This window comes from Oncorhynchus mykiss, chromosome 7 (genome assembly GCF_013265735.2).
Source record: "Oncorhynchus mykiss isolate Arlee chromosome 7, USDA_OmykA_1.1, whole genome shotgun sequence".
Lineage (NCBI taxonomy): Eukaryota > Metazoa > Chordata > Actinopteri > Salmoniformes > Salmonidae > Oncorhynchus > Oncorhynchus mykiss.
In genome coordinates, this window is record NC_048571.1 from 27,458,694 (window position 1) to 27,486,344 (window position 27,651).

The following is a 27,651-nucleotide window of genomic DNA, read 5'->3' on the forward strand; positions in this document are numbered from 1 at the left end:
CAGTGGCCTCCACAATGGTAATACATCATTTGGGCTAGGGAAACTGTCTCAGTGCCAATGAGGAAATAAGATGGTTCTTCTTTCTTCCCTATGCCCGCCCATAAAAAGAGCAGTTATCAGTTTCTTCCCCTTACATTTTGACATTTTGCACATTTAGCAGGCCCTCTTATCCAGTGTTACTTAAAGCTGTTGTTACAATTGGAACACACCATAGAACAATGTGATGGCATTTTATCTTCTTATCACTCTGGGATTTCGATTCATTTCAGGTTTGTGTTTTCAGGCCTTAACTTACTGTAGCCTAGATACAGTGATATCATTGTTGCAGTGTCACTGTTTAACTTTTGATTCCTTTTTGATTCCTTTGTAACTTTTGATTCCTTTGTGGCAAGCTAAATCAATCAGACAAAGTACTTGACAGTATTTGACCCAGGTCTGACTCTAGTATTTGAGTGTTATTTCGTCTCACTGGACTCTTGTATCTGAAGAGTGTCTTTCTGTCTCAGTCTAATTCTGGTAATCAACTGAGTGTTGGTTTCTTTCATTCTATAGCGGAGTCACTTCTGCCTCAACCACAAAACGTTGAGGTGGTCTCTTACAACATGGATGCCATAGTTAAGTGGGACGCTCCCCTTACTTCACTAAAAAACCTTACCTACACAGCTGAATACAGGTGAGACACACACACGCGCACACACACACACACACACACACACACACACACACAATAAAAAGTATTGCTCATTCTGGATGCAGTTTTCCTCCCGCAGTGTCTCAGAGGCATTTAGACTGGTACATCCATTCCTGGACTATACTGGACGAGATCTTTTTACCAGACCAAACCGAAGAACCAAATACACACGTATACAGATGTAGGATCTTAATTTGATTTTCCCTTACAAAAAAAATGATCAACTGCTCAAAAATTCCATTAATTTTAATGGACATAATAATTCACGTTTTATTTTGCTGCGGGATTATTTTCCTGCTGTAGGAGACTGGCTCCAGTTAAGATCATACATTTTTATGACACACAAATACTTCTGGTTTAAGTGTTTTGTCTTTGACATTATACTTAGAGGTTGATCACACTTACTAGCATTTTTAGCAAAAATATCCTCAGCTACACATACTGTGAGAGCAAAATTGCACGATTATGTAATAATACTGTAATTGCATCAAATGGTTGTTTGATGCAACAGAATAGGGCAGGGATTCTTAAAATTGTTCAGCCTGGGACCCAAATTAGAAATGTTGTGTCCCTGGGACAAGCTTAGGAAAATATGCAACTATATGTAAATATCGGTACATTTAATTGCACTTATGCCTAAAAGAAATGCAATATAGACAAAAACGAATAACAATGAAATTACATTTTCATATAAATGTATATTCATGTTAATTTTCCCCCATTAAAAACACTCTTAGATATCTGTCTAGGTTGGAACTGTTGCAGTTAAAATACAATAAATAATTTTCATTCTGAACTGGAATAAACTGATTGATCATATCACACAGATGAGTAACAGAATGCACACACATGCTTTTTGATAGGGCAACCCTAACCGTACAGATGGGAAATTATCAGGCCTACTGTACATCTTACTGTAGAAATTATTGTTGATAGAAAATCAAGGTTGGAACTGTTGCTGTTTAAAATACAGTACATTATTTTATTCTGAACTAGAAGACACTGATTGATCACATCACACAGATGTAGATCAGAAAACTCTCACACACACAGTCCTAATGAGAGGTGTGTGGCTGGTTGAAATTTTCAAAAAAGCATGTCTATTCTGGGCTCAGTTTTTTTCAGTGCAACACTGAGGTCAAACTCAGCAATATGACCGTTTCTGTATCTGTTTTTTAAAGTATGTCAGAGTTGAGAACCATGACTCACATAGGTATGTGGTGCCAAACTGGATCAGAACTTCTACTGCTTTCTCAGTCAGGCAGGAGGCCGCTTCCTGCTGTAGATGAGCAACCCAGAACTGTGTTTGCCTAAAAAAGAATCGTACTTCAATCAGTTTATTCCAGTTTAGAATACTAATTATTAATTGTATTTTAACAGCAACAGTTCCAACCAAGACTAGTTTTCAACAATCATTTCTACAGTAAGATGTACAGTAGGCTTGATCATTTTTCATATTCATCTGCACTGTTACTAAGGGTTGCACCATCAGTAACTAGCTAGCTTTCTTTCCTTTGGCTAATGTTAGCTATTAGTTGTGTACCTTACAAGGCCACGGGAATGTTTGAAAGAGAAACTCACATCTACTACTATTAGAGTTAGTACTCCGTTATTTCTGCTTATCGCCTGTTATATAATGACAACAATGCCTTGCTAGCTGACTTACTTTTCCACTGTCAAAGCACTGCTTCCGGAAGCATGATGCCCTGTTCTGAATGAACTCCCTGGGTTTATCATCATGCTGTATGTTTGGTCAGGACGTGTCATTTTATTAATTTGTTGGTTTTGCGAGACTCAATACTAACATCAAGCACTTCCCCGCACAAAACACATTGTGGGCGCTCCTCGTTATTTCTCAAAGTTTGTATGAAAGACATAGAAACTCAGCCCTGTATTTGTATTTCATGACAATTGAGCTCAGTCAGAACTTGTGGCTAGCATGAGTCCATTTGATGATGGCGGTGAGTGATGGCGAGTGGGAATGACAAGTCAGTGGCTGACAGGGCATCATCTGCTGCTGAACGACAGCGCTGCATTGTGTGTCACAGGGTGAAAACTGCAGAAAAAAGATCCGGTGAAACGCGAATGGAGAGGACAGATGAACTTTGCCAAATCAATTCCAGCAATTAATTAAATAACATTTACTTTGAAATATTGAATGAATTTACTCTAACACATTGCGACCCACCATTAACAGGTCCGCGACCCACTTTGGCTCGCGACCCATACCTAAAGAAAGGCTGGAATAGGGGGTTCAAAGAACACTCTCATTCTCATCTGAGAAGGGACCTCTGGGGGCTTAATGCTGACAGAAGATTTACGATGCCTTGAGTGATAAACCTAACAAACTGCATTCCATAGCATGAGTTGGTGTTTCTGTACTGAGGTACCAGGGTGGAGATAGCTCCAGTATGGATCATTGTGAGAGGAATTTTGTTTTAGGGGCCAGACCCTGAATTCTACATAATGAGAACAGTCTTTTCAACAGATACTGTCTGTTGTGAATTATTAGCATCTTTCATACGAATACTAACCTTGTGACCCATTCCATACATCTGTTGTTTGTCATGAACATTCAAGAGGATGTACTTTGCTATAAAAGGATGTTGCTCAAATTCGCTCGTTGGGCTCTTAACGAATCACCTACGGTTGGGTCATTGACAAGCTTCATTATTGCAATAATTCATGAAAGTTATTAATACATTTCGAATAAAGTAATATCCTGATTGGTGATTGATCTTGTCTCTCCTCATTATTTGATTAGAATTTCCATGACAATATACTGCAATGTATACTTGCGAACTTGTCTCGACCATTACGTCTGGAGGTAGGGCATGACACTCACGATAGTTGCTCCCCTGTATGCAAGGCAACGTAAACAGAAATGTCTTGTCGAGCCAACACTATTACAGTAAAAATTGTAATAGCATAGCAATGTTTAGCAGTTCTGTGGGGTTTGTCGGCGTCTGGCATTCAACGTTATTGTGCATTAATGCCACCTACTGTACTGGACCTGTACTGTACCGCCCCTGCCTCCTACCTGTCCTAAATTAAAAATGTCCCAATAGAAGTATAAAGAGGGGTTCCTGCAGATGCAGGAATGACTACATGCAGGAACGTCAATAATTGCTGGATGCAATTGCACCCTTCCCCTGAGATCCAGGCAAGAAGCAACTCTGAGGGATTCATCAATGTTTTCAATTGCAATATGCTTTTGATTTCCATGATATTTATAAAATGAAGCCTGTTTTGTTCTAGTGTACCTTTAATATGGTAGATAGTGTAAGCCTCAGAGCTCCTATCTAGCTTTGGTTCACCGAAACCTCAGCATTCAGCTACAGCCAGCACGTTTACGTGAGGATACAGAAATTACTTTGTTAAGCTAGGTAGATAACATTACCTAGCTGTGTAGCCTATATACAGTAGAAGTCGGAAGTTTACATACACCTTAGCCAAATGCATTTATACTCAGTTTTTCACAATTCCTGACATTTAATCCTAGTAAAAAATCCCTGTTTTAGGTCAGTTAGGATCACCACTTTATTATAAGAATGTGAAATGTCAGAATAATAGTTGAGAGAATGATTTATTTCAGCTTTTATTTATTTCAACACATTCCCAGTGGGTCAGAAGTTTACATACACTCAATTAGTAGTTGGTAGCATTGCCTTTAAATTGTTTAACTTGGGTCAAACATTTTGGGTATCTTTCCACAAGCTTCCCACAATAAGTTGGGTGAATTTTGTCCCATTCCTCCTGACAGAGCTTGTGTAACTGAGTCAGGTTTGTAGGACTCCTTGCTCACACACGCTTTTTCAGGTCTGACCACACATTTACTGACAGCTTGAAGACAGGGCTTGTGATGGCCACTCCAATGCCTTGACTTTGTTGTCCTTAAGCCATTTTGCCACAACTTTGGAAGTATGCTTGGGGTCATTGTCCATTTTGAAAACCCATTTGCAACCAAGCTTTAACTTCCTGACTGATGTCTTGAGCTGTTGCTTCAATATATCCACATAATTTTCCTATCTCATGATGCCATCTATTTTGTGAAGTGCACCAGTCCCTCCTGCAGCAAAGCACCCCCACAACATGATGCTGGTATCCTCATGCGTCATGGTTGGGATGGTGTTCTTCGGCTTGCAAGCCTCCCCCTTTTACCTCCAAACATAACAATGGTCATTATGGCCAAACAGTTCTATTTTTCTTTCATCTGACCAGAAGACAATTCTCCAAAAAGTAAGATCTTTGTTCCCATGTGCGGTTGCAAACCTTAGTCTGGCTTTTTTATCGCGGTCTTGGAGCAGTGGCTTCTTCCTTGCTGAGCGGCCTTTCAGATTATGTCGATAAAGGACTGTTTTACTGTGAATATAGATACTTTTGTAATTGTTTCCTCCTGCATCTTCACAAGGTCCTTTCCTGTTGTTCTGTGATAGATTTGCACTTTTCAAACCAAAGTACGTTCATCTCTAGGAAACAGAACCCGTCTCCTTACTGAGCGGTATGACGGCTGCATGGTCCCATGGTGTTTATACTTGCGTACTATTGTTTGTAGAGATGAACGTGGTACCTTCAGGCATTTTGAAATTGCTCCCAAGGATGAACCAGACTTGTGGAGGTCTATAATTTTTTTCAGAGGTCTTGGCTGATTTTTTTGATTTTCCCATGATGTCAAGCGAAGAGCCACCGAGTTTGAAGGTTGGCCTTGAAATACATCCACAGGTACACCTCCAATTGACTCAAATGATGTCAATTAGCCTATCAGAAGCTTCTAAAGACATTACATAATGTTATGAAACGTTCCAAGCTGTTTAAAGGCACAGTCAACTTAGTGTATGAAAACTTCTGACTCACTGGAATTGTGATTCGATGATATAATCTGTCTGTAAACAATTGTTGGAAAAATACTGGTCACGCACAAAGTAGATATCCTAACTGACTTGCCAAAACTTTAGTTTGTTAACAGGAAATTTGTGGAGTGGTTGAAAAACGAGTTTTAATGACTCCAACCTAAGTGTATGTAATCTTACGACTTCAACTGTGAATAACAAAGTTATAATACTTCACTGTACATTTATATGAATATGTTTATTAACAATACGTCAACGTTACTTGATCATGAATCATGTTGTTAGTTAGCAGGAGTAAGCTGCTAACTTCCATTGTCTCCACATGCTTGTGGATTGTTGCATTATTTAAGAGTGTAATATGGCGTGGTTGAATTATTCAATATTGTTAAATAGTTTGTGCTCCCTGGCTAGTGGCTACTGTGATATTTATGGTCAATTTGAGCTGTGGACAAAGAATTGATAAGGAGAAATCTCTTTCGCCATATCTATTGTACAGGGAATAGGGCCATGCACTTCATTGACATGTTGAAATTTTGCCATAGTGTGAGAGTATCAGTACCATTATGTCTGTGGTTATACAGATGTAGGATCTTAATTTGATCACTCTTTTGTGCCTGAGAATTTTCTCAGTGTATTCAAGGTTTAAAATGTCAGACTTGATTGCCCTAACAGCCCCTACAAGAAAATAATAATAATTATACATCCACTTAATAATTCAAATGTCCTGATGCTGCAGGATTATTTTCCTGCTTTAGCAAACTGACTCAAATTAAGATTCTAAATCTGCATGAGGAACTTCACTGAGAGGGGAAGTTGTGAACAATGATAGGGCATTGATATGACCATACATACAGTATAGGAACTAAAAACGTCCCGTCTTTTCTGGAAGAGAACAAGACGCACACAAAACGCAAAAAAAAAACAGCACTTTTTGGATTTTTATAAAACAGGTAGTAACATAACACTGAGAAATTAAGAGAATGAAGAGGATTTCCTGTCGAATGAATCAATTGCATCAGAGCTATTGAGTTTGTAGCTACTTTTTTTGACATTCATTAACAAGTGTTATGTTATTTTGGAATACCTTGCCAAATCAGCTGTGTGTTTTCTCCTCTCTACTTAATAGTAAAGCAACATAAAGGCACTGTTATTACACATCGATGCCACAAAAAAATGCAATTAAAATGTTAACCTCTTGTTATTGTCTGATACTCAGAATGCCTTCAACTGCCTCCTTCTACACCGTATGTAAAGCCACCAAAGAGCACAGGTGTGACTTCGGTAAACTTCCCAGTTGCCATGGAAATTATCAATTCAGAGTGAGGATAGAGTTAGAGGGAAATACCTCCAGTTGGGCGGAAACCCCAAACTTCTCTCTTAAGAAAGGAAGTGAGTACCAACATGCACTTTGGTGACATTGTTCATTGTAGCTCTCTCATTCTTGACATCCTATCTTTGACTTCCTGTATTGTGTCTCCTCAGCCGTAATTGGTCCTCCAAACGTAACCTTGGTCACCAAGGGAGGAGCTTTAGGAGCTGTGGAGGTGAACATTCAGAATCCGGTGCTAAAGATCTCATCACTGAAAGAAGCCTACAGCAAAGTGGAATACAATATCAGATACTGGAAGAAGACTGACAAGAAGGATGTAAGAGAAACATATGACAGTCAAACACACACACAAACACACACACACACACATACACACACACAAACTATTTACATTGAGTGTACAAAATACCTTCCTACTATCGCACCCCCTTTTGCCCTCAGAACAGCCTGCATTCGTCGGGACATAAACTCTACAAGGTGTCGAAAGTGTTCCACAGGGATGCTGGCTCATGTTGACTCCAATGCTTCCCACAGTTGTATCAAGTTGGTTGGATGTCCTTTGGGCGGTGGAACATTCTTGATTCACACAGGAAACTGTTGAGCATGAAAAACCCATTAGCGTTGCAGTTCTTGACACTCAAACCGGTGTGCCTGGCACCTAGAACCATACCCCATCCAAAGGCACTTAAATCTGATGTCTTGCCTATTCAAGCTCTGAACGCACACATACACAATCCATGTCTTAATTGTCTCAATGTTTAAAACTACCTTTTCACCTTTCATTCAGAAGCTACAGTGCATTCGGAAAGTATTCAGACACCTTGACTTTTTCCAAATTTTGTTACGTTACAGACGTATTCTAAAATTGATTAAAACGTTTATTGTTAATCTACACACACAACCCCATAAAGACAATGCAAAAACAGGTTTTTAGGAATGAAAAATGCAAATATTGCATTTACATAAGTATTTTGACCCTTTTCTCAGTACTTTGTTGATGCACCTTTGGCAGAAATTACTGCCTTGAGTCTTCTTGGGTATGACGCTACAAGCTTGGCACACTTGTATTTGGGGAGTTTCTCCCATTCTTCTCTACAGATCCACTCAAGCTCTGTCAGGTTGGATGGGGAGCGTCGCTGCACAGATATTTTCAAGTCTCTCCAGATATGTTTGATCGGGTTCAAGTCCAGGCTCTGGCTGGGCCACTCAAAGACATTCAGAGACTTGTCCAAAAGCCACTTCTGCGTTGTTTTGGCAGTGTGCTTAGTGTCATTGTCCTGTTGGAAGGTGAACCATCACCCCAGTCTGAGGTCATCAGTGCACTGGAGAAGGTTTTCATCAAGGATCTCTCTGTTCTTTGCTCTGTTCATCTTTCCTTCGATCCTGACTAGTCTCCAAGTCCCTGCCACTGAAAAACATGATGCTGCCACCACCATGCTTCACTGTAGGGATGGTGCCAGGTTTCTTCCAGACGTGACGTTTGGCATTCAGGCCAAAGAGTTTAATCTTGGTTTCACCAGTCCAGAGAATTTTGTTTCTTATGGTCTGAGAGTCCTTTAGGTATCTGTTGGCAAATTCCAAATGGGCTTTCATGTGCCTTTTACTGAGGAGGTGGCTTCCGTCTGGTCACTCTACCATAAAGACCTGTTTGGTAGGGTGCTGACAAAGAAGGTTGTCTTTCTGGAATGTTCTCCCATCTCCACAGAGGAACTCTGGAGCTTTGTCAGAGTGACCATAAGGTTATTGGTCATCTCCCTGACTATGGCCCTTCTCCCCCGATTGCTCAGTTTGGCTAGGTGGCCAGTTCTAGAAAGAGTCTTGGTGATTTCAAACTACTTCTATTTAAGAATGATGGAGGCCACTGTTCTTCGGGACCTTCAATGCTGCAGAAATGTTTTGATAATGTTCCCCAGATCTTTTCCTTGACACAATCCTGTCTCGGAGCTTTGCAGACCAATTCCTTCAACCTCATGGCTTGCTTTTTACTCTAACATGTACTGTCAACAGTGGGACCTTACATAGACAGGTTTCCAAATCATGTCCAATCAATTGAATTTACCACGGGTGGACTCCAATCAAGTTGTAGAAACATCTGAAGGATGACCAATGGAATCATGATGATAAATTTCGAGTCTCATAGCAAAGGGTCTGAATACTTAAGTAAAGAGGTTATTTCTGTTTTTTTTAAATGTATACATTTGCAAACATTTCTAAAAACGTGTTTTTGCTTTGTCATTATGGGGTATTGTGTGAAGATTGATGAGGATGTACAGTGAAGTCGAAAGTTTACATACACTTGTTTCAACCACTACACAAATCTCTTGTTAACAAACTATAGTTTTGCCAAGTCAGTTAGGACATCTACTTTGTGCATGACACAAGTATTTTTTTTCCAACAATTGTTGTTTACAGACAGATTATTTCACTTATAATTTACTGTATCTCAATTCCATTGGGTCAGAAGTTTACATAGACTAAGTTGAAAGTGCCTTTAAACAGCTTGGAAAATTCCCCAAAATTATGTAATGGCTTTAGAGGCTTCTGATAGGCTAATTGACATCATTTGAGTCCACTGGAGGTGTACCTGTGGATGTATTTCAAGGCTTCCCTTCAAACTCAGTGCCTCTTTTCTGAACATCATGGGAAAATCAAAATAATCACCTTCATCCTTGGGAGCAATTTCCAAATGCCTGAAGGTACCACGTTCATCTGTACAAACAATAGTACGCAAGTTTAAACACCATGCGACCATGCAGCCGTCATACCGCTCAGGAAACACGGTCTGTCTCCTAGAGATTAACGTACTTTGAGGCAAAAAGCGCAAATCAATCCCAGAACAACATTAAAGGACCTTGTGAAGATGATGGAGGAAAGGTACAAAAGTATTTGTATCCAGTGTCAAACGAGTCCTATATCGACAGAACCTGAAAGGCCACTCAGCGAGGAAGAAGCAACTGCTCCAAAACCACCATAAAAAAGCCAAACTACGGCTTGCAACTGCACATGGGGACAAAGATCATACTTTTTGGAGAAATGTCCTCTGATGAAACAAAAACAGAACTGTTTGACCATAATGACCATCGTTATGTTTGGAGGAAAAAGGGGGAGGCTTGCAAGCCGAAGAACACCATCCCAACGGTGAAGCACAGGGGTGGCAGCATCATGTTGTGGGGGTGCTTTGCTGCAGGAGGGACCGGTGCACTTCACAAAACTAATGGCATCGTGAGGCAGCAAAATTATGTGGATATATTGAAGCAACATCTCAAGACATCAGTTAAAACTGCAAATGGGTCTTCCAAATGGACAATGACTCCAAGCATACTTCCAAAGTTGTGGTAAAATGGCAACAAAATAGCTTTCACCTAAAAACACCTTTTCAGTCTATGTCATGGAAACAGCAGGTATTCCTAATGTTTATACAGTGAGTGTATATACACACACACAAACACACACATACTCCCACTATTTCTCTCACCCACCCACACACCACCCCCTCACTCACTCAACTCACCCATCACTCACTCACTCACTCACTCACTCACTCACTCACTCACTCACTCACTCACTCCATGTGTTATCACAGGTGTCTGAGAGAGAGATGGTGACTGAGCAACGTGTTAGGCTGAAGCCACTGGAGCCCAACACCAGATACTGCGTTCAGGTCCAGGTGTACATACCAATGCCGCACAACAATACGGGGCAGTACAGCAAGGCTGCGTGTGTGATGAGCACCACAAACAACACAGCCACAGGTGAGCTCTCCACCTCCTCCACCACTTCTCCCTTCTCCCTCACGCACCCTTCCCCCCTTTCTTCCACTTTTTTCCTCATCATCAAGGACCCCACACACCCAAGCACAAGCTGTTCTCACTCTTACCGTCTGGTAGATGGTATCAGAGCGTGAGGTCTGATACCAACTGGACTGACCACTTGCTCTTATTCTCCGCACCTTAGCATACATGTACATGCACTCACTCATGCTCACACACACACACAGACATAGACACACACACAGACATAGACACACATACACAGACACACACACATATACATTCATGCTACACACACATCACAACTGCAGCTACCAGACTCATATTATACTGCTCAGTTTATACACTGCCCCTCCATCGCCCTATTCCCCAATACACATGTAAATACTAAATCATAAATTGTGCCATCCTGTATTATACTTGTACTAACATTTGTATTTTATTTTGATGAGCCATTTACTTTATGTTCATATACTTATCTTTAATATTTTTTTATTGTTGTTGCATTGTCAAGAAGAAACCTTGGACGATGTACAGTATACCATGCGTATCCTGTACATACGACTAATACAACTAGAAACGACCCCTTACTCCTTAGCACCTACCCCTATAGATCTAGACCAACTAGAACAGGGGTCTCCAACCTTTTCTACCAATCTAGCTTTCAAATATACACATTCTTCTCTTCTCTTTCCCGGATCCTTACTGTACAAGAGATGTGTTTTCTGTCAAGATACCTGGTCAAATAAGGGTGAATAATAACTCCGAAGACTGGAAAAAGCGAGAATTAAAAAATACAAATAAATATTTCAAGGGCACACCTAGCGAGAGAGGAATGTGTTTGACTAGCAGTGTTTCTGTGCAGCTACTGCAACTGCATATGTGATGGCAACAAATTGATACAAATAATATTTATATCATTATAGCCAGATAGGCCTACTTTGAAGTGAACATTTATTTGAGAAGGTTTCGAGGAAAACCTTTCTGTCTACCCACAAGATGGTAATCATGAGCATCGCTAACTGGTTACACATCATGATAGACAGATGTGCGCAACACGCAGGCAGGTGCAATATTGCTGGAAATTAATTGGTAGATATTATGTTTCGTTTGGCCTTTTAAGCCAAATGTGGTGAACCGTTGGTAGTAGTGTCATCGTGGCTTTGATTGGATAGTAACCAGGATTTTGCAGTGTCTGATTTTTGTGAGATTTGTTTATGACAGTTTGCGGTGGAGCATGTGAAAAACGTATGTACTTCCAGATGATAATTAATTGTTTGGAAGCCCACTGATACCTGATATAATAATTGATATGTCAAAATCAGTGGCCTCCACAATGGTAATACATCATTTGGGCTAGGGCAACTGTCTCAGTGCCAATGAGGAAATAAGATGGTTCTTCTTTCTTCCCTATGCCCGCCCATAAAAAGAGCAGTTATCAGTTTCTTCCCCTTACATTTTGACATTTTGCACATTTAGCAGGCCCTCATATCCAGTGTTACTTAAAGCTGTTGTTACAATTGGAACACACCATAGAACAATGTGATGGCATTTTATCTTCTTATCACTCTGGGATTTCGATTCATTTCAGGTTTGTGTTTTCAGGCCTTAACTTACTGTAGCCTAGATACAGTAATATCATTGTTGCAGTGTCACTGTTTAACTTTTGATTCCTTTTTGATTCCTTTCTAACTTTTGATTCCTTTGTGGCAAGCTAAATCAATCAGACAAAGTACTTGACAGTATTTGACCCAGGTCTGACTCTAGTATTTGAGTGTTATTTCGTCTCACTGGACTCTTGTATCTGAAGAGTGTCTTTCTGTCTCAGTCTAATTCTGGTAATCAACTGAGTGTTGGTTTCTTTCATTCTATAGCGGAGTCACTTCTGCCTCAACCACAAAACGTTGAGGTGGTCTCTTACAACATGGATGCCATAGTTAAGTGGGAAGCTCCCCTTACTTCACTGAAAAACCTTACCTACACAGCTGAATACAGGTGAGACACACACACACACACACACACACACACACACAATAAAAAGTATTGCTCATTCTGGATGCAGTTTTCCTCCCGCAGTGTCTCAGAGGCATTTAGACTGGTACATCCATTCCTGGACTATACTGGACGAGATCTTTTTACCAGACCAAACCGAAGAACCAAATACACACGTATACAGATGTAGGATCTTAATTTGATTTTCCCTTACAAAAAAAATGATCAACTGCTCAAAAATTCCATTAATTTTAATGGACATAATAATTCACGTTTTATTTTGCTGCGGGATTATTTTCCTGCTGTAGGAGACTGGCTCCAGTTAAGATCATACATTTTTATGACACACAAATACTTCTGGTTTAAATGTTTTGTCTTTGACATCATACTTAGAGGTTGTTCACACTTACTAGCATTTTTAGCAAAAATATCCTCAGCTACACATACTGTGAGAGCAAAATTGCACGATTATGTAATAATACTGTAATTGCATCAAATGGTTGTTTTATGCAACAGAATAGGGCAGGGATTCTTAAACTTGTTCAGCCTGGGACCCAAATTAGAAATGTTGTGTCCCTGGGACAAGCTTAGGAAAATATGCAACTATATGTAAATATCGGTACATTTTTATATAAATGTATATTCATGTTAATTTTCCCCCATTAAAAACACTCTTAGATATCTGTCTAGGTTGGAACTGTTGCAGTTAAAATACAATAAATAATTTTCATTCTGAACTGGAATAAACTGATTGATCATATCACACAGATGAGTAACAGAATGCACACACATGCTTTTTGATAGGGCAACACTAACCGTACAGATGGAAAATTATCAGGCCTACTGTACATCTTACTGTAGAAATTATTGTTGATAGAAAATCAAGGTTGGAACTGTTGCTGTTTAAAATACAGTACATTATTTTATTCTGAACTAGAAGACACTGATTGATCACATCACACAGATGTAGATCAGAAAACTCTCACACACACAGTCCTAATGAGAGGTGTGTGGCTGGTTGAAATTTTCAAAAAAGCATGTCTATTCTGGGCTCAGTTTTTTTCAGTGCAACACTGAGGTCAAACTCAGCAATATGACCGTTTCTGTATCTGTTTTTTAAAGTATGTCAGAGTTGAGAACCATGACTCACATAGGTATGTGGTGCCAAACTGGATCAGAACTTCTACTGCTTTCTCAGTCAGGCAGGAGGCCGCTTCCTGCTGTAGATGAGCAACCCAGAACTGTGTTTGCCTAAAAAAGAATCGTACTTCAATCAGTTTATTCCAGTTTAGAATACGAATTATTAATTGTATTTTAACAGCAACAGTTCAAACCAAGACTAGTTTTCAACAATCATTTCTACAGTAAGATGTACAGTAGGCTTGATCATTTTTCATATTCATCTGTACTGTTACTAAGGGTTGCACCATCAGTAACTAGCTAGCTTTCTTTCCTTTGGCTAATGTTAGCTATTAGTTGTGTACCTTACAAGGCCACGGGAATGTTTGAAAGAGAAACTCACATCTACTACTATTAGAGTTAGTACTCCGTTATTTCTGCTTATCGCCTGTTATATAATGACAACAATGCCTTGCTAGCTGACTTACTTTTCCACTGTCAAAGCACTGCTTCCTGAAGCATGATGCCCTGTTCTGAATGAACTCCCTGGGTTTATCATCATGCTGTATGTTTGGTCAGGACGTGTCATTTTATTAATTTGTTGGTTTTGCGAGACTCAATACTAACATCAAGCACTTCCCCGCACAAAACACATTGTGGGCGCTCCTCGTTATTTCTCAAAGTTTGTATGAAAGACATAGAAACTCAGCCCTGTATTTGTATTTCATGACAATTGAGCTCAGTCAGAACTTGTGGCTAGCATGAGTCCATTTGATGATGGCGGTGAGTGATGGCGAGTGGGAATGACAAGTCAGTGGCTGACAGGGCATCATCTGCTGCTGAACGACAGCGCTGCATTGTGTGTCACAGGGTGAAAACTGCAGAAAAAAGATCCGGTGAAACGCGAATGGAGAGGACAGATGAACTTTGCCAAATCAATTCCAGCAATTAATTAAATAACATTTACTTTGAAATATTGAATGAATTTACTCTAACACATTGCGACCCACCATTAACAGGTCCACGACCCACTTTGGCTCGCGACCCATACCTAAAGAAAGGCTGGAATAGGGGGTTCAAAGAACACTCTCATTCTCATCTGAGAAGGGACCTCTGGGGGCTTAATGCTGACAGAAGATTTACGATGCCTTGAGTGATAAACCTAACAAACTGCATTCCATAGCATGAGTTGGTGTTTCTGTACTGAGGTACCAGGGTGGAGATAGCTCCAGTATGGATAATTGTGAGAGGAATTTTGTTTTAGGGGCCAGACCCTGAATTCTACATAATGAGAACAGTCTTTTCAACAGATACTGTCTGTTGTGAATTATTAGTATCTTTCATACGAATACTAACCTTGTGACCCATTCCATACATCTGTTGTTTGTCATGAACATTCAAGAGGATGTACTTTGCTATAAAAGGATGTTGCTCAAATTCGCTCGTTGGGCTCTCAACGAATCACCTACGGTTGGGTCATTGACAAGCTTCATTATTGCAATAATTCATGAAAGTTATTAATACATTTCAAATAAAGTAATATCCTGATTGGTGATTGATCTTGTCTCTCCTCATTATTTGATTAGAATTTCCATGACAATATACTGCAATGTATACTTGCGAACTTGTCTCGACTATTACGTCTGGAGGTAGGGCATGACACTCACGATAGTTGCTCCCCTGTATGCAAGGCAACGTAAACAGAAATGTCTTGTCGAGCCAACACTATTACAGTAAAAATTGTAATAGCATAGCAATGTTTAGCAGTTCTGTGGGGTTTGTCGGCGTCTGGCATTCAACGTTATTGTGCATTAATGCCACCTACTGTACTGGACCGCCCCTGCCTCCTACCTGTCCTAAATTAAAAATGTCCCAATGTAAGTATAAAGAGGGGTTCCTGCAGATGCAGGAATGACTACATTCAGGAACGTCAAGAATTGCTGGATGCAATTGCACCCTTCCCCTGAGATCCAGGCAAGAAGCAACTGAGGGATTCATCAATGTTTTCAATTGCAATATGCTTTTGATTTCCATGATATTTATAAAATGAAGCCTGTTTTGTTCTAGTGTAACTTTAATATGGTAGATAGTGTAAGCCTCAGAGCTCCTATCTAGCTTTGGTTCACCGAAACCTCAGCATTCAGCTACAGCCAGCACGTTTACGTGAGGATACAGAAATGACTTTGTTAAGCTAGGTAGATAACATTACCTAGCTGTGTAGCCTATATACAGTAGAAGTCGGAAGTTTACATACACCTTAGCCAAATACATTTATACTCAGTTTTTCACAATTCCTGACATTTAATCCTAGTAAAAAATCCCTGTTTTAGGTCAGTTAGGATCACCACTTTATTATAAGAATGTGACATGTCAGAATAATAGTAGAGAGAATGATTTATTTCAGCTTTTATTTATTTCAACACATTCCCAGTGGGTCAGAAGTTTACAAACACTCAATTAGTATTTGGTAGCATTGCCTTTAAATTGTTTAACAAGCTTCCCACAATAAGTTGGGTGAATTTTGTCCCATTCCTCCTGACAGTGCTGGTGTAACTGAGTCAGGTTTGTAGGACTCCTTGCTCACACACGCTTTTTCAGGTCTGACCACACATTTACTGACAGCTTGAAGACAGGGCTTGTGATGGCCACTCCAATGCCTTGACTTTGTTGTCCTTAAGCCATTTTGCCACAACTTTGGAAGTATGCTTGGGGTCATTGTCCATTTTGAAAACCCATTTGCAACCAAGCTTTAACTTCCTGACTGATGTCTTGAGCTGTTGCTTCAATATATCCACATCATTTTCCTATCTCATGATGCCATCTATTTTGTGAAGTGCACCAGTCCCTCCTGCAGCAAAGCACCCCCACAACATGATGCTGGTATCCTCATGCTTCATGGTTGGGATGGTGTTCTTCGGCTTGCAAGCCTCCCCCTTTCACCTCCAAACATAACAATGGTCATTATGGCCAAACAGTTCTATTTTTCTTTCATCTGACCAGAAGACAATTCTCCAAAAAGTAAGATCTTTGTTCCCATGTGCAGTTGCAAACCGTAGTCTGGCTTTTTTATTGCGGTTTTGGAGCAGTGTCTTCTTCCTTGCTGAGCGGCCTTTCAGATTATGTCGATAAAGGACTGTTTTACTGTGAATATAGATACTTTTGTAATTGTTTCCTCCTGCATCTTCACAAGGTGAAGGTTCTGTGATAGATTTGCACTTTTCACACCAAAGTACGTTCATCTCTAGGAGACAGAACCCGTCTCCTTACTGAGCGGTATGACGGCTGCATGGTCCCATGGTGTTTATACTTGCGTACTATTGTTTGTAGAGATGAACGTGGTACCTTCAGGCATTTTGAAATTGCTTCCAAGGATGAACCAGACTTGTGGAGGTCTATAATTTTTTTCAGAGGTCTTGGCTGATTTTTTGGATTTTCCCATGATGTCAAGCGAAGAGCCACTGAGTTTGAAGGTTGGCCTTGAAATACATCCACAGGTACACCTCCAATTGACTCAAATGATGTCAATTAGCCTATCAGAAGCTTCTAAAGACATTACATAATGTTATGAAACGTTCCAAGCTGTTTAAAGGCACAGTCAACTTAGTGTATGAAAACTTCTGACTCACTGGAATTGTGATTCGATGATATAATCTGTCTGTAAAGAATTGTTGGAAAAATACTGGTCACGCACAAAGTAGATATCCTAACTGACTTGCCAAAACTTTAGTTTGTTAACAGGAAATTTGTGGAGTGGTTGAAAAACGAGTTTTAATGACTCCAACCTATGTTAATTAACAGGAAATTTGTGGAGTGGTTGAAAAACGAGTTTTAATGACTCCAACCTAAGTGTATGTAATCTTACGACTTCAACTGTGAATAACAAAGTTATAATACTTCACTGTACATTTAAATGAATATGTTTATTAACAATACGTCAACGTTACTTGATCATGAATCATGTTGTTAGTTAGCAGGAGTAAGCTGCTAACTTCCATTGTCTCCACATGCTTGTGGATTGTTGCATTATTTAAGAGTGTAATATGGCGTGGTTGAATTATTCAATATTGTTAAATAGTTTGTGCTCCCTGGCTAGTGGCCACTGTGATATTTATGGTCAATTTGAGCTGTGGACAAAGAATTGATAAGGAGAAATCTCTTTCGCCATATCTATCGTACAGGGAATAGGGCCATGCACTTCATTGACATGTTGAAATTTTGCCATAGTGTGAGAGTATCAGTACCATTATGTCTGTGGTTATACAGATGTAGGATCTTAATTTGATCACTCTTTTGTGCCTGAGAATTTTCTCAGTGTATTCAAGGTTTAAAATGTCAGACTTGATTGCCCTAACAGCCCCTACAAGAAAATAATAATAATTATACATCCACTTAATAATTCAAATGTCCTGATGCTGCAGGATTATTTTCCTGCTTTAGCAAACTGACTCAAATTAAGATTCTAAATCTGCATGAGGAACTTCACTGAGAGGGGAAGTTGTGAACAATGATAGGGCATTGATATGACCATACATACAGTATAGGAACTAAAAACGTCCCGTCTTTTCTGGAAGAGAACAAGACGCACACACCTGCAAAAAAAAAAACAGCACTTTTTTGATTTTTATAAAACAGGTAGTAACATAACCTTGAGAAATTAAGCGAATGAAGAGGATTTCCTGTCAAATGAATCAATTGCATCAGAGCTATTGAGTTTGTAGCTACTTTTTTTGACATTCATTAATTAACAAGTGTTATGTTATTTTGGAATACCTTGCCAAATCAGCTGTGTGTTTTCTCCTCTCTACTTAATAGTAAAGCAACATAAAGGCACTGTTATAACACATCGATGCCACAAAAAAATGCAATTAAAATGTTAACCTCTTGTTATTGTCTGATACTCAGAATGACTTCAACTGCCTCCTTCTACACCGTATGTAAAGCCACCAAAGAGCACAGGTGTGACTTCGGTAAACTTCCCAGTTGCCATGGAAATTATAAATTCAGAGTGAGGATAGAGTTAGAGGGAAATACCTCCAGTTGGGCGGAAACCCCAAACTTCTCTCTTAAGAAAGGAAGTGAGTACCATCATGCACTTTGGTGACATTGTTCATTGTAGCTCTCTCATTCTTGACATCCTATCTTTGACTTCCTGTATTGTGTCTCCTCAGCCGTAATTGGTCCTCCAAACGTAACCTTGGTCACCAAGGGAGGAGCTTTAGGAGCTGTGGAGGTGAACATTCAGAATCCAGTGCTAAAGATCTCATCACTGAATGAAGCCTACAGCAAAGTGGAATACAATATCAGATACTGGAAGAAGACTGACAAGAAGGATGTAAGAGAAACATATGACAGTCAAACACACACACAAACACACACACACACACATACATACACACACACAAACTATTTACATTGAGTGTACAAAATACCTTCCTACTATCGCACCCCCTTTTGCCCTCAGAACAGCCTGCATTCGTCGGGACATAGACTCTACAAGGTGTCGAAAGTGTTCCACAGGGATGCTGGCTCATGTTGACTCCAATGCTTCCCACAGTTGTGTCAAGTTGGTTGGATGTCCTTTGGGCGGTGGAACATTCTTGATTCACACAGGAAACTGTTGAGCATGAAAAACCCATTAGCGTTGCAGTTCTTGACACTCAAACCGGTGTGCCTGGCACCTAGAACCATACCCCATCCAAAGGCACTTAAATCTGATGTCTTGCCTATTCAAGCTCTGAACGCACACATACACAATCCATGTCTTAATTGTCTCAATGTTTAAAACTACCTTTTCACCTTTCATTCAGAAGCTACAGTGCATTCGGAAAGTATTCAGACACCTTGACTTTTTCCAAATTTTGTTACGTTACAGACGTATTCTAAAATTGATTAAAACGTTTATTGTTAATCTACACACACAACCCCATAAAGACAATGCAAAAACAGGTTTTTAGGAATGAAAAATGCAAATATTGCATTTACATAAGTATTTTGACCCTTTTCTCAGTACTTTGTTGATGCACCTTTGGCAGAAATTACTGCCTTGAGTCTTCTTGGGTATGACGCTACAAGCTTGGCACACTTGTATTTGGGGAGTTTCTCCCATTCTTCTCTACAGATCCACTCAAGCTCTGTCAGGTTGGATGGGGAGCGTCGCTGCACAGATATTTTCAAGTCTCTCCAGATATGTTTGATCGGGTTCAAGTCCAGGCTCTGGCTGGGCCACTCAAAGACATTCAGAGACTTGTCCAAAAGCCACTTCTGCGTTGTTTTGGCAGTGTGCTTAGTGTCATTGTCCTGTTGGAAGGTGAACCATCACCCCAGTCTGAGGTCCTCAGTGCACTGGAGAAGGTTTTCATCAAGGATCTCTCTGTTCTTTGCTCTGTTCATCTTTCCTTCGATCCTGACTAGTCTCCAAGTCCCTGCCACTGAAAAACATGATGCTGCCACCACCATGCTTCACTGTAGGGATGGTGCCAGGTTTCTTCCAGACGTGACGTTTGGCATTCAGGCCAAAGAGTTTAATCTTGGTTTCACCAGTCCAGAGAATTTTGTTTCTTATGGTCTGAGAGTCCTTTAGGTATCTTTTGGCAAATTCCAAATGGGCTTTCATGTGCCTTTTACTGAGGAGGTGGCTTCTGGTCACTCTACCATAAAGACCTGTTTGGTAGGGTGCTGACAAAGAAGGTTGTCTTTCTGGAATGTTCTCCCATCTCCACAGAGGAACTCTGGAGCTTTGTCAGAGTGACCATAAGGTTATTGGCCATCTCCCTGACTATGGCCCTTCTCCCCCGATTGCTCAGTTTGGCTAGGTGGCCAGTTCTAGAAAGAGTCTTGGTGATTTCAAACTTCTTCTATTTAAGAATGATGGAGGCCACTGTTCTTCGGGACCTTCAATGCTGCAGAAATGTTTTGATAATGTTCCCCAGATCTTTTCCTTGACACAATCCTGTCTTGGAGCTTTGCAGACCAATTCCTTCAACCTCATGGCTTGCTTTTTACTCTGACATGCACTGTCAACAGTGGGACCTTACATAGACAGGTTTCCAAATCATGTCCAATCAATTGAATTTACCACGGGTGGACTCCAATCAAGTTGTAGAAACATCTGAAGGATGACCAATGGAATCATGATGATCAATTTCGAGTCTCATAGCAAAGGGTCTGAATACTTAAGTAAAGAGGTTATTTCTGTTTTTTTAAAATGTATACATTTGCAAACATTTCTAAAAACGTGTTTTTGCTTTGTCATTATGGGGTATTGTGTGAAGATTGATGAGGATGTACAGTGAAGTCGAAAGTTTACATACACTTGTTTCAACCACTACACAAATCTCTTGTTAACAAACTATAGTTTTGCCAAGTCAGTTAGGACATCTACTTTGTGCATGACACAAGTATTTTTTTCCAACAATTGTTGTTTACAGAAAAAAAAACGCAAATCAATCCCAGAACAACATTAAAGGACCTTGTGAAGATGATGGAGGAAAGGTACAAAAGTATTTGTATCCAGTGTCAAACGAGTCCTATATCGACAGAACCTGAAAGGCCACTCAGCGAGGAAGAAGCCACTGCTCCAAAACCACCATAAAAAAGCCAAACTACGGCTTGCAACTGCACATGGGGACAAAGATCATACTTTTTGGAGAAATGTCCTCTGATGAAACAAAAACAGAACTGTTTGACCATAATGACCATCGTTATGTTTGGAGGAAAAAGGAGGAGGCTTGCAAGCCGAAGAACACCATCCCAACGGTGAAGCACAGGGGTGGCAGCATCATGTTGTGGGGGTGCTTTGCTGCAGGAGGGACCGGTGCACTTCACAAAACTAATGGCATCGTGAGGCAGCGAAATTATGTGGATATATTGAAGATCTCAAGACATCAGTTAAAACTGCAAATGGGTCTTCCAAATGGAGAATGACTCCACGCATACTTCCAAAGTTGTGGTAAAATGGCTTAAGGACAACAAAGTCAAGGTGTTGGAGTGGTCATCACAAAGCACTGAACTCAATTCGATTGAAAATGTGTGGGCAGACCTGAAAAATCGTGTGTGAGCAAGGAGTCCTACAAACCTGACTCAGTTACAGCAGCTCTGTCAGGAGGGCCAAAACTCCCCGAATTTATTGTGGGAAGCTTGTGGAAGGCTACCCCGAACATTTGACCCAAGTTAAACAAGTTAAAGGCAATGCTACCAAATACCAATTGAGTGTATGTAAATCTTAAAAGAAATAAAAGCTGAAGTAAATCATTCTCTCTACTATTATTCTGACATTTCACATTCTTAAAATTAAGTGGTGATCCTAACTGACCTAAAACAGGGGATTTTTACTTGGATTAAATGTCAGGAATTGTGAAAAAATTAGTTTAAATGTTTTTGGTTAAGGTGTATATAAACATCCGACCTCAACTGTATGTTTTTTTTAAATACATTTTAGAATAAGATTTAGAAATAGGGAAGGGGTCTGAATTCTTTCCGAATTCAATGTATGCAATCCATGCCTCAATTGTCTCAAGGCTAAAACATCCTTCTTTAAAATCCTTCCCTTCTTCTACACTGATTGAAATGGGATAATAGCTTTCACCTAAATTCACCTTTTCAGTCTATGTCATGGAAACAGCAGGTATTCCTAATGTTTATACAGTGAGTGTATATACACACACACAAACACACACATACTCCCACTATTTCTCTCACCCACCCACACACCACCCCCTCACTCACTCAACTCACCCATCACTCACTCACTCACTCACTCACTCACTCACTCACTCACTCACTCACTCACTCACTCCATGTGTTATCACAGGTGTCTGAGAGAGAGATGGTGACTGAGCAACGTGTTAGGCTGAAGCCACTGGAGCCCAACACCAGATACTGTGTTCAGGTCCAGGTGTACATACCAATGCCGCACAACAATACGGGGCAGTACAGCAAGGCTGCGTGTGTGATGAGCACCACAAACAACACAACCACAGGTGAGCTCTCCACCTCCTCCACCACTTCTCCCTTCTCCCTCACGCACCCTTCCCCCCTTTCTTCCACTTTTTTTCCCCACCCTTCATAATTTGATGATACCAAAGAGCATTTGTGTTCCTTGTTGCAAATGGAACGTAAAACTTCCTCAGCAAAACAGAAATTTAAATGATCTCTGCCATCAGTTCAGTTTCTGAGGGTCGTTCTAACTGGTGTCCACCTGTGTCTGTGCTTTAGATGGGGAGCGAAGGTTGTCTGAGGGCCTGGTGGTCAGTTTGGTGACGGTAGCTGTGGCTTTTCCACTACTACTCCTAGTCCCCTGGGTCATCTACAAAGGGAAAAGGTTTCTCCATCCCAAGGTTAAGCTGCCTGAGCATTTGAAACAGGTACTGTGTGTGTGTGTGTGTGTGTGTGTGTGTGTGTGTGTGTGTGTGTGTGTGTGTGTGTGTGTGTGTGTGTGTGTGTGTGTGTGTGTGTGTGTGTGCGTGTGTGTGTGTGTGTGTTTGTGTGTGTGTGCACCCCTGCGTACTTGGTGCACATCTGTGTGGGTCTGTGTTCAATTAATTAATTAATCAATCCATCCATCTATTCACCCACCCATTCATCCATCCATTCATTGGATGGTTGATTGACTGAAAGTTTTTCTCCCCCACAGCACCTGATTGATTCTCATGAATACCCTTACCTGGCCTCGCAGATCACCTCTCCTCTACAAGAGAAGTATGATCAGATCAGCGCTCTGTGTGAGGAAAATCCATACAATGTGCTGACTGACATACCAGAGGACAACCTTTACCATGTGGATAGTGGGGTCTCTGTGGAGATGCCTAAATACTACAATGCTGTTGCTGAAAATGCCATTTTTGACATGCCCTACAAGAATATCTGACAATGGTATCAAGACATGAGCTACTGTAATCATTCTGTATATGGGCATATGGAATCTGAGTATAACAGGTAGTCATGATGGATTGCAAGCCATTAACATTAGCATAGGCCCCTACCCTTCAACATAAATATTTTAACTTTTAAGTGTTTTTTCTCTTAAAGTTTCCTGCTTACAAAACCGCATACAACTTCATACTTTTTAGTTGCTTTTTTTACATACTTTATATATATACATACTACCAGTCAAAAGTTTGGACATACCTACTTATTCAAGGGTTTTTCTTTGTTGTAAATATTTTCTACATTTTAAAATAAAAGTGAAGAAATTTTTTCAGTGTTATTTGATAGTTTTGATGTCTTCACTATTATTCTACAATGTAGAAAATAGTCAAAATAAAGAAAAACCCTTGAATGAGTAGGTGTGTCCAAATTAAAGTATAAATGTACAGTATATCATCCAAATTCAGTATAAATGTGTATATATATGTATATATATATACATGTATATGTATGTAAATGTATATATATATATGTATATATCTGTGAAAATATATATTTATATATATATATATATATATATATATGTATGTGTATATATATGTACAGTGGGGAGAACAAGTATTTGATACACTGCCGATTTTGCAGGTTTTCCAACTTACAAAGCATGTAGAGGTCTGTAATTTTTTATAATAGGTACGCTTCATCTGTGAGAGACGGAATCTAAAACAAAAATCCAGAAAATCACATTGTATGATTTTTAAGTGATTCATTTTCATTTTATCGCATGACATAAGTATTTGATACACCAGAAAAGCAGAATTTAATATTTGTTACAGAAACCTTTGTTTGCAATTACAGAGATCATACGTTTCCTGTAGTTCTTGACCAGGTTTGCACACACTGCAGCAGGGATTTTGGCCCACTCCTCCATACAGACCTTCTCTAGATCCTTCAGGTTTCGGGGCTGTCGCTGGGCATTACGGACTTTCAGCTCCCTCCAAAGATTTTCTATTGGGTTCAGGTCTGGAGACTGGCTAGGCCACTCCTTGAGATGCTTCTTATGGAGCCACTCCTTAGTTGCCCTGGCTGTGTGTTTCGGGTCGTTCAATGCCCATCTTCAATGCTCTTACTGAGGGAAGGAGATTGTTGGCCAAGATCTTGCGATACATGGCCTCATCCATCCTCCCCTCAATACGGTGCAGTTGTCCTGTCCCCTTTGCAGAAAAGCATCCCCAAAGAATTATGTTTCCACCTCCACGCTTCACGGTTGGGATGGTGTTCTTGGGGTTGTACTCATCCTTCTTCTTCCTCCAAACATGGCGAGTGGAGTTTAGACCAAAAAGCTCTACTTTTGTCTCATCAGACCACATGACCTTCTCCCATTCCACCTCTGGATCATCCAGATGGTCATTGGCAAACTTCAGACGGGCCTGGACATGCGCTGGCTTGAGCAGGGGGACCTTGCGTGCGCTGCAGGATTTTAATCCATGACGGCGTAGTGTGTTACTAATGGTTTTCTTTGAGACTGTGGTCCCAGCTCTCTTCAGGTCATTGACCAGGTCCTGCCGTGTAGTTCTGGGCTGATCCCTCACCTTCCTCATGATCATTGATGCCCCACGAGGTGAGATCTTGCATGGAGTCCCAGACCGAGGGTGATTGACCGTCATCTTTAACTTCTTCCATTTTCTAATAATTGCAGGTCTACAATTTTACCCTGATGTCCTTACACAGCTCTCTGGTCTCTGCCATTGTGGAGAGGTTGGAGTCTGTTTGATTGAGTGTGTGGACAGGTGTCTTTTATACAGGTTACGAGTTCAAACAGGTGCAGTTAATACAGGTAATGAGTGGAGAACAGGAGGGATTCTTAAATAAAAACTAACAGGTCTGTGAGAGCCGGAATTCTTACTGGTTGGTAGGTATCAAATACGTATGTCATGCAATAAAATGCAAATGAATTACTTAAAAATCCTACAATGTGATTTTCTGGATTTTTGTTTTAGATTCCTTCTCTCATAGTTCAAGTGTACCTATGATAAAAAATTACAGCCCTATACATGCTTTGTAAGTAGGAAAACCTGCCAAATTGGCAGTGTATCAAATACTTGTTCTCCCCACTGTATATATATATATATTTTATATACATATATATATATATATATATATATATATATATACACAGTATATATAAAGATATAAACACCTTCAAACTTTGCTTTCGTCAAAGAATCCTCCATTTGCAGAAATTACAGCCTTGCAGACCTTCGGTATTCTAGTTGTCAATTTGTTGAGGTAATCTGAAGAGATTTCACCCCATGCTCCTGAAGCACCTCCCACAAATTGGATTGGCTTCATGGGCACTTCTTATGTACCATACGGTCAAGCTGCTCCCACAACAGCTCAATAGGGTTGAGATCCGGTGACTGTGCTGGCCACTCCATTATAGACAGATTACCAGCCGACTGCTTCTTCCGTAGTTTGATGTTTTGCTTTGGATCATTGTCCTGTTGTAGGAGGAAATTGTCTCCAATAAAGCGCCCTCCACAGGGTATGGCATGGCGATGCAAAATGTAGTGATAGCCTTCCTTCTTCAAAATTCCTTTCACCCTCTACAAATTTCCCACTTGACCACCACCAAAGCACCCCCAGACCATCACATTACCTCCACCATACTTGACAGATGGCATCAAGCACTCCTCCAGCATCTTTTCATTTTTTCTGCGTCTCATGAATGTTCCTCTTTGTGATCCGAAAACCTCAAACTTAGACTTGTCTGTCCATAACACTTTTTTTCCAATCTTCCTCTGTCCAGTGTCTATGTTCTTTTGCCCATCTTAGTATTTTATTTTTATTGGCCAGTCTGAGATATGGCTTTTTCTTTGCAACTCTGCCTAAAAGGCCAGCATTCCGGAGACGCCTCTTCACTGTTGATGTTGAGACTGGTGTTTTGCGGGTACTATTTACTGAAGCTGCCAGTTGAGGACTTGTGAGGTGTCTGTTTCTCAAACTAAACACACTAATTTAATTGTCCTCTTGCTCAGTTGTGCACTGGTGCATCCCACTCCTCTTTATATTCTGGTTTTGAGCCAGTTTGCCGTGTTCTGTGAAGGGAGTAGTACATAGCGTTGTATGAGATCTTCAGTTTCTTGGCAATTTCTCACATGGAATAGCCTTCATTTCTCAGAACAAGAATAAACTGAAAGAGTTTCAGAATAACGTTATTTGTTTCTGGACATTTTGAGCCTGTAATCAAACCCACAAATGCTGGTGCTCCAGATACTCAACTAGTCTAAAGAAGGCAGTTTTGTTGCTTCTTTAAATCAGCACAATAGTTTTCAGCTGTGCTAACATAATGGCAAAAGGGTTTTGTAATGATCAATTAGCCTTTTAAAATGATAATTTGGATTAGCTAACACAATGTGCTATTGGAACATAGGGGTGATGATAGCTGATAAAGGGCCTCTGTACGCCTATGTAGATATTCCATTAAAAATCATCAGTTTCCAGCTACAATAGTCGTTCATTTAGATGATTCATAATAAAGGAGTCATGAGTTGTGTAAATGTGTTTGTTTTTAATGTTCACTTCCCCCTTTTGGACCAAATTCACTGCATTATTCTTGCTCTGGTAGTGCATATGTCTGCTTCAACTTACTATCAAGATCCTCCACTCATCCATCAACACCTCTCACAAAGTGGACGAGGACGAGGAATGCCATCCTACTCAAAGAATAATGAAATATAAAAAAATGTATTCTTGTTAGATAAAACTATACTAAACATATTCATGTCACCAAATACCTGAATAAAACACACTGTTTTGCGTTGAAGGTCTAACAGTAGTCTCAACAACACACTTTAGGATAGCACCATAGTGTAGCCGGAGGACAGCTATTTTCCGTCCTCCTCTGGCTATATTGACTTCAATACAATACCTAGGAGGCTCGTAGGCCTCACCCACATCCATGGACACATGGATACATGGTAATTATGATCACCTACGGAGGATATCCTCCAAAAAAGCAAAGCTTTTGCAATA

At 40.2% G+C, this 27,651-nt stretch overlaps 1 protein-coding gene across 1 annotated transcript; it reads left to right on the forward strand.

The window, feature by feature from the left end:
- Positions 1 to 23,887, forward strand: LOC110527592 (interleukin-10 receptor subunit beta). Its single transcript, XM_021608977.2, has 11 exons — positions 1 to 269; positions 553 to 673; positions 6,758 to 6,930; positions 7,024 to 7,187; positions 10,455 to 10,623; positions 12,516 to 12,636; positions 18,655 to 18,827; positions 18,921 to 19,084; positions 22,562 to 22,730; positions 22,966 to 23,114; positions 23,384 to 23,887. Exons 1-11 carry the CDS (start codon positions 224 to 226, stop codon positions 23,615 to 23,617), a joined length of 1,683 nt encoding a protein of 560 aa, XP_021464652.2. The 5' UTR covers positions 1 to 223; the 3' UTR covers positions 23,618 to 23,887.
- Positions 23,888 to 27,651: the final 3,764 nt, after the last annotated feature.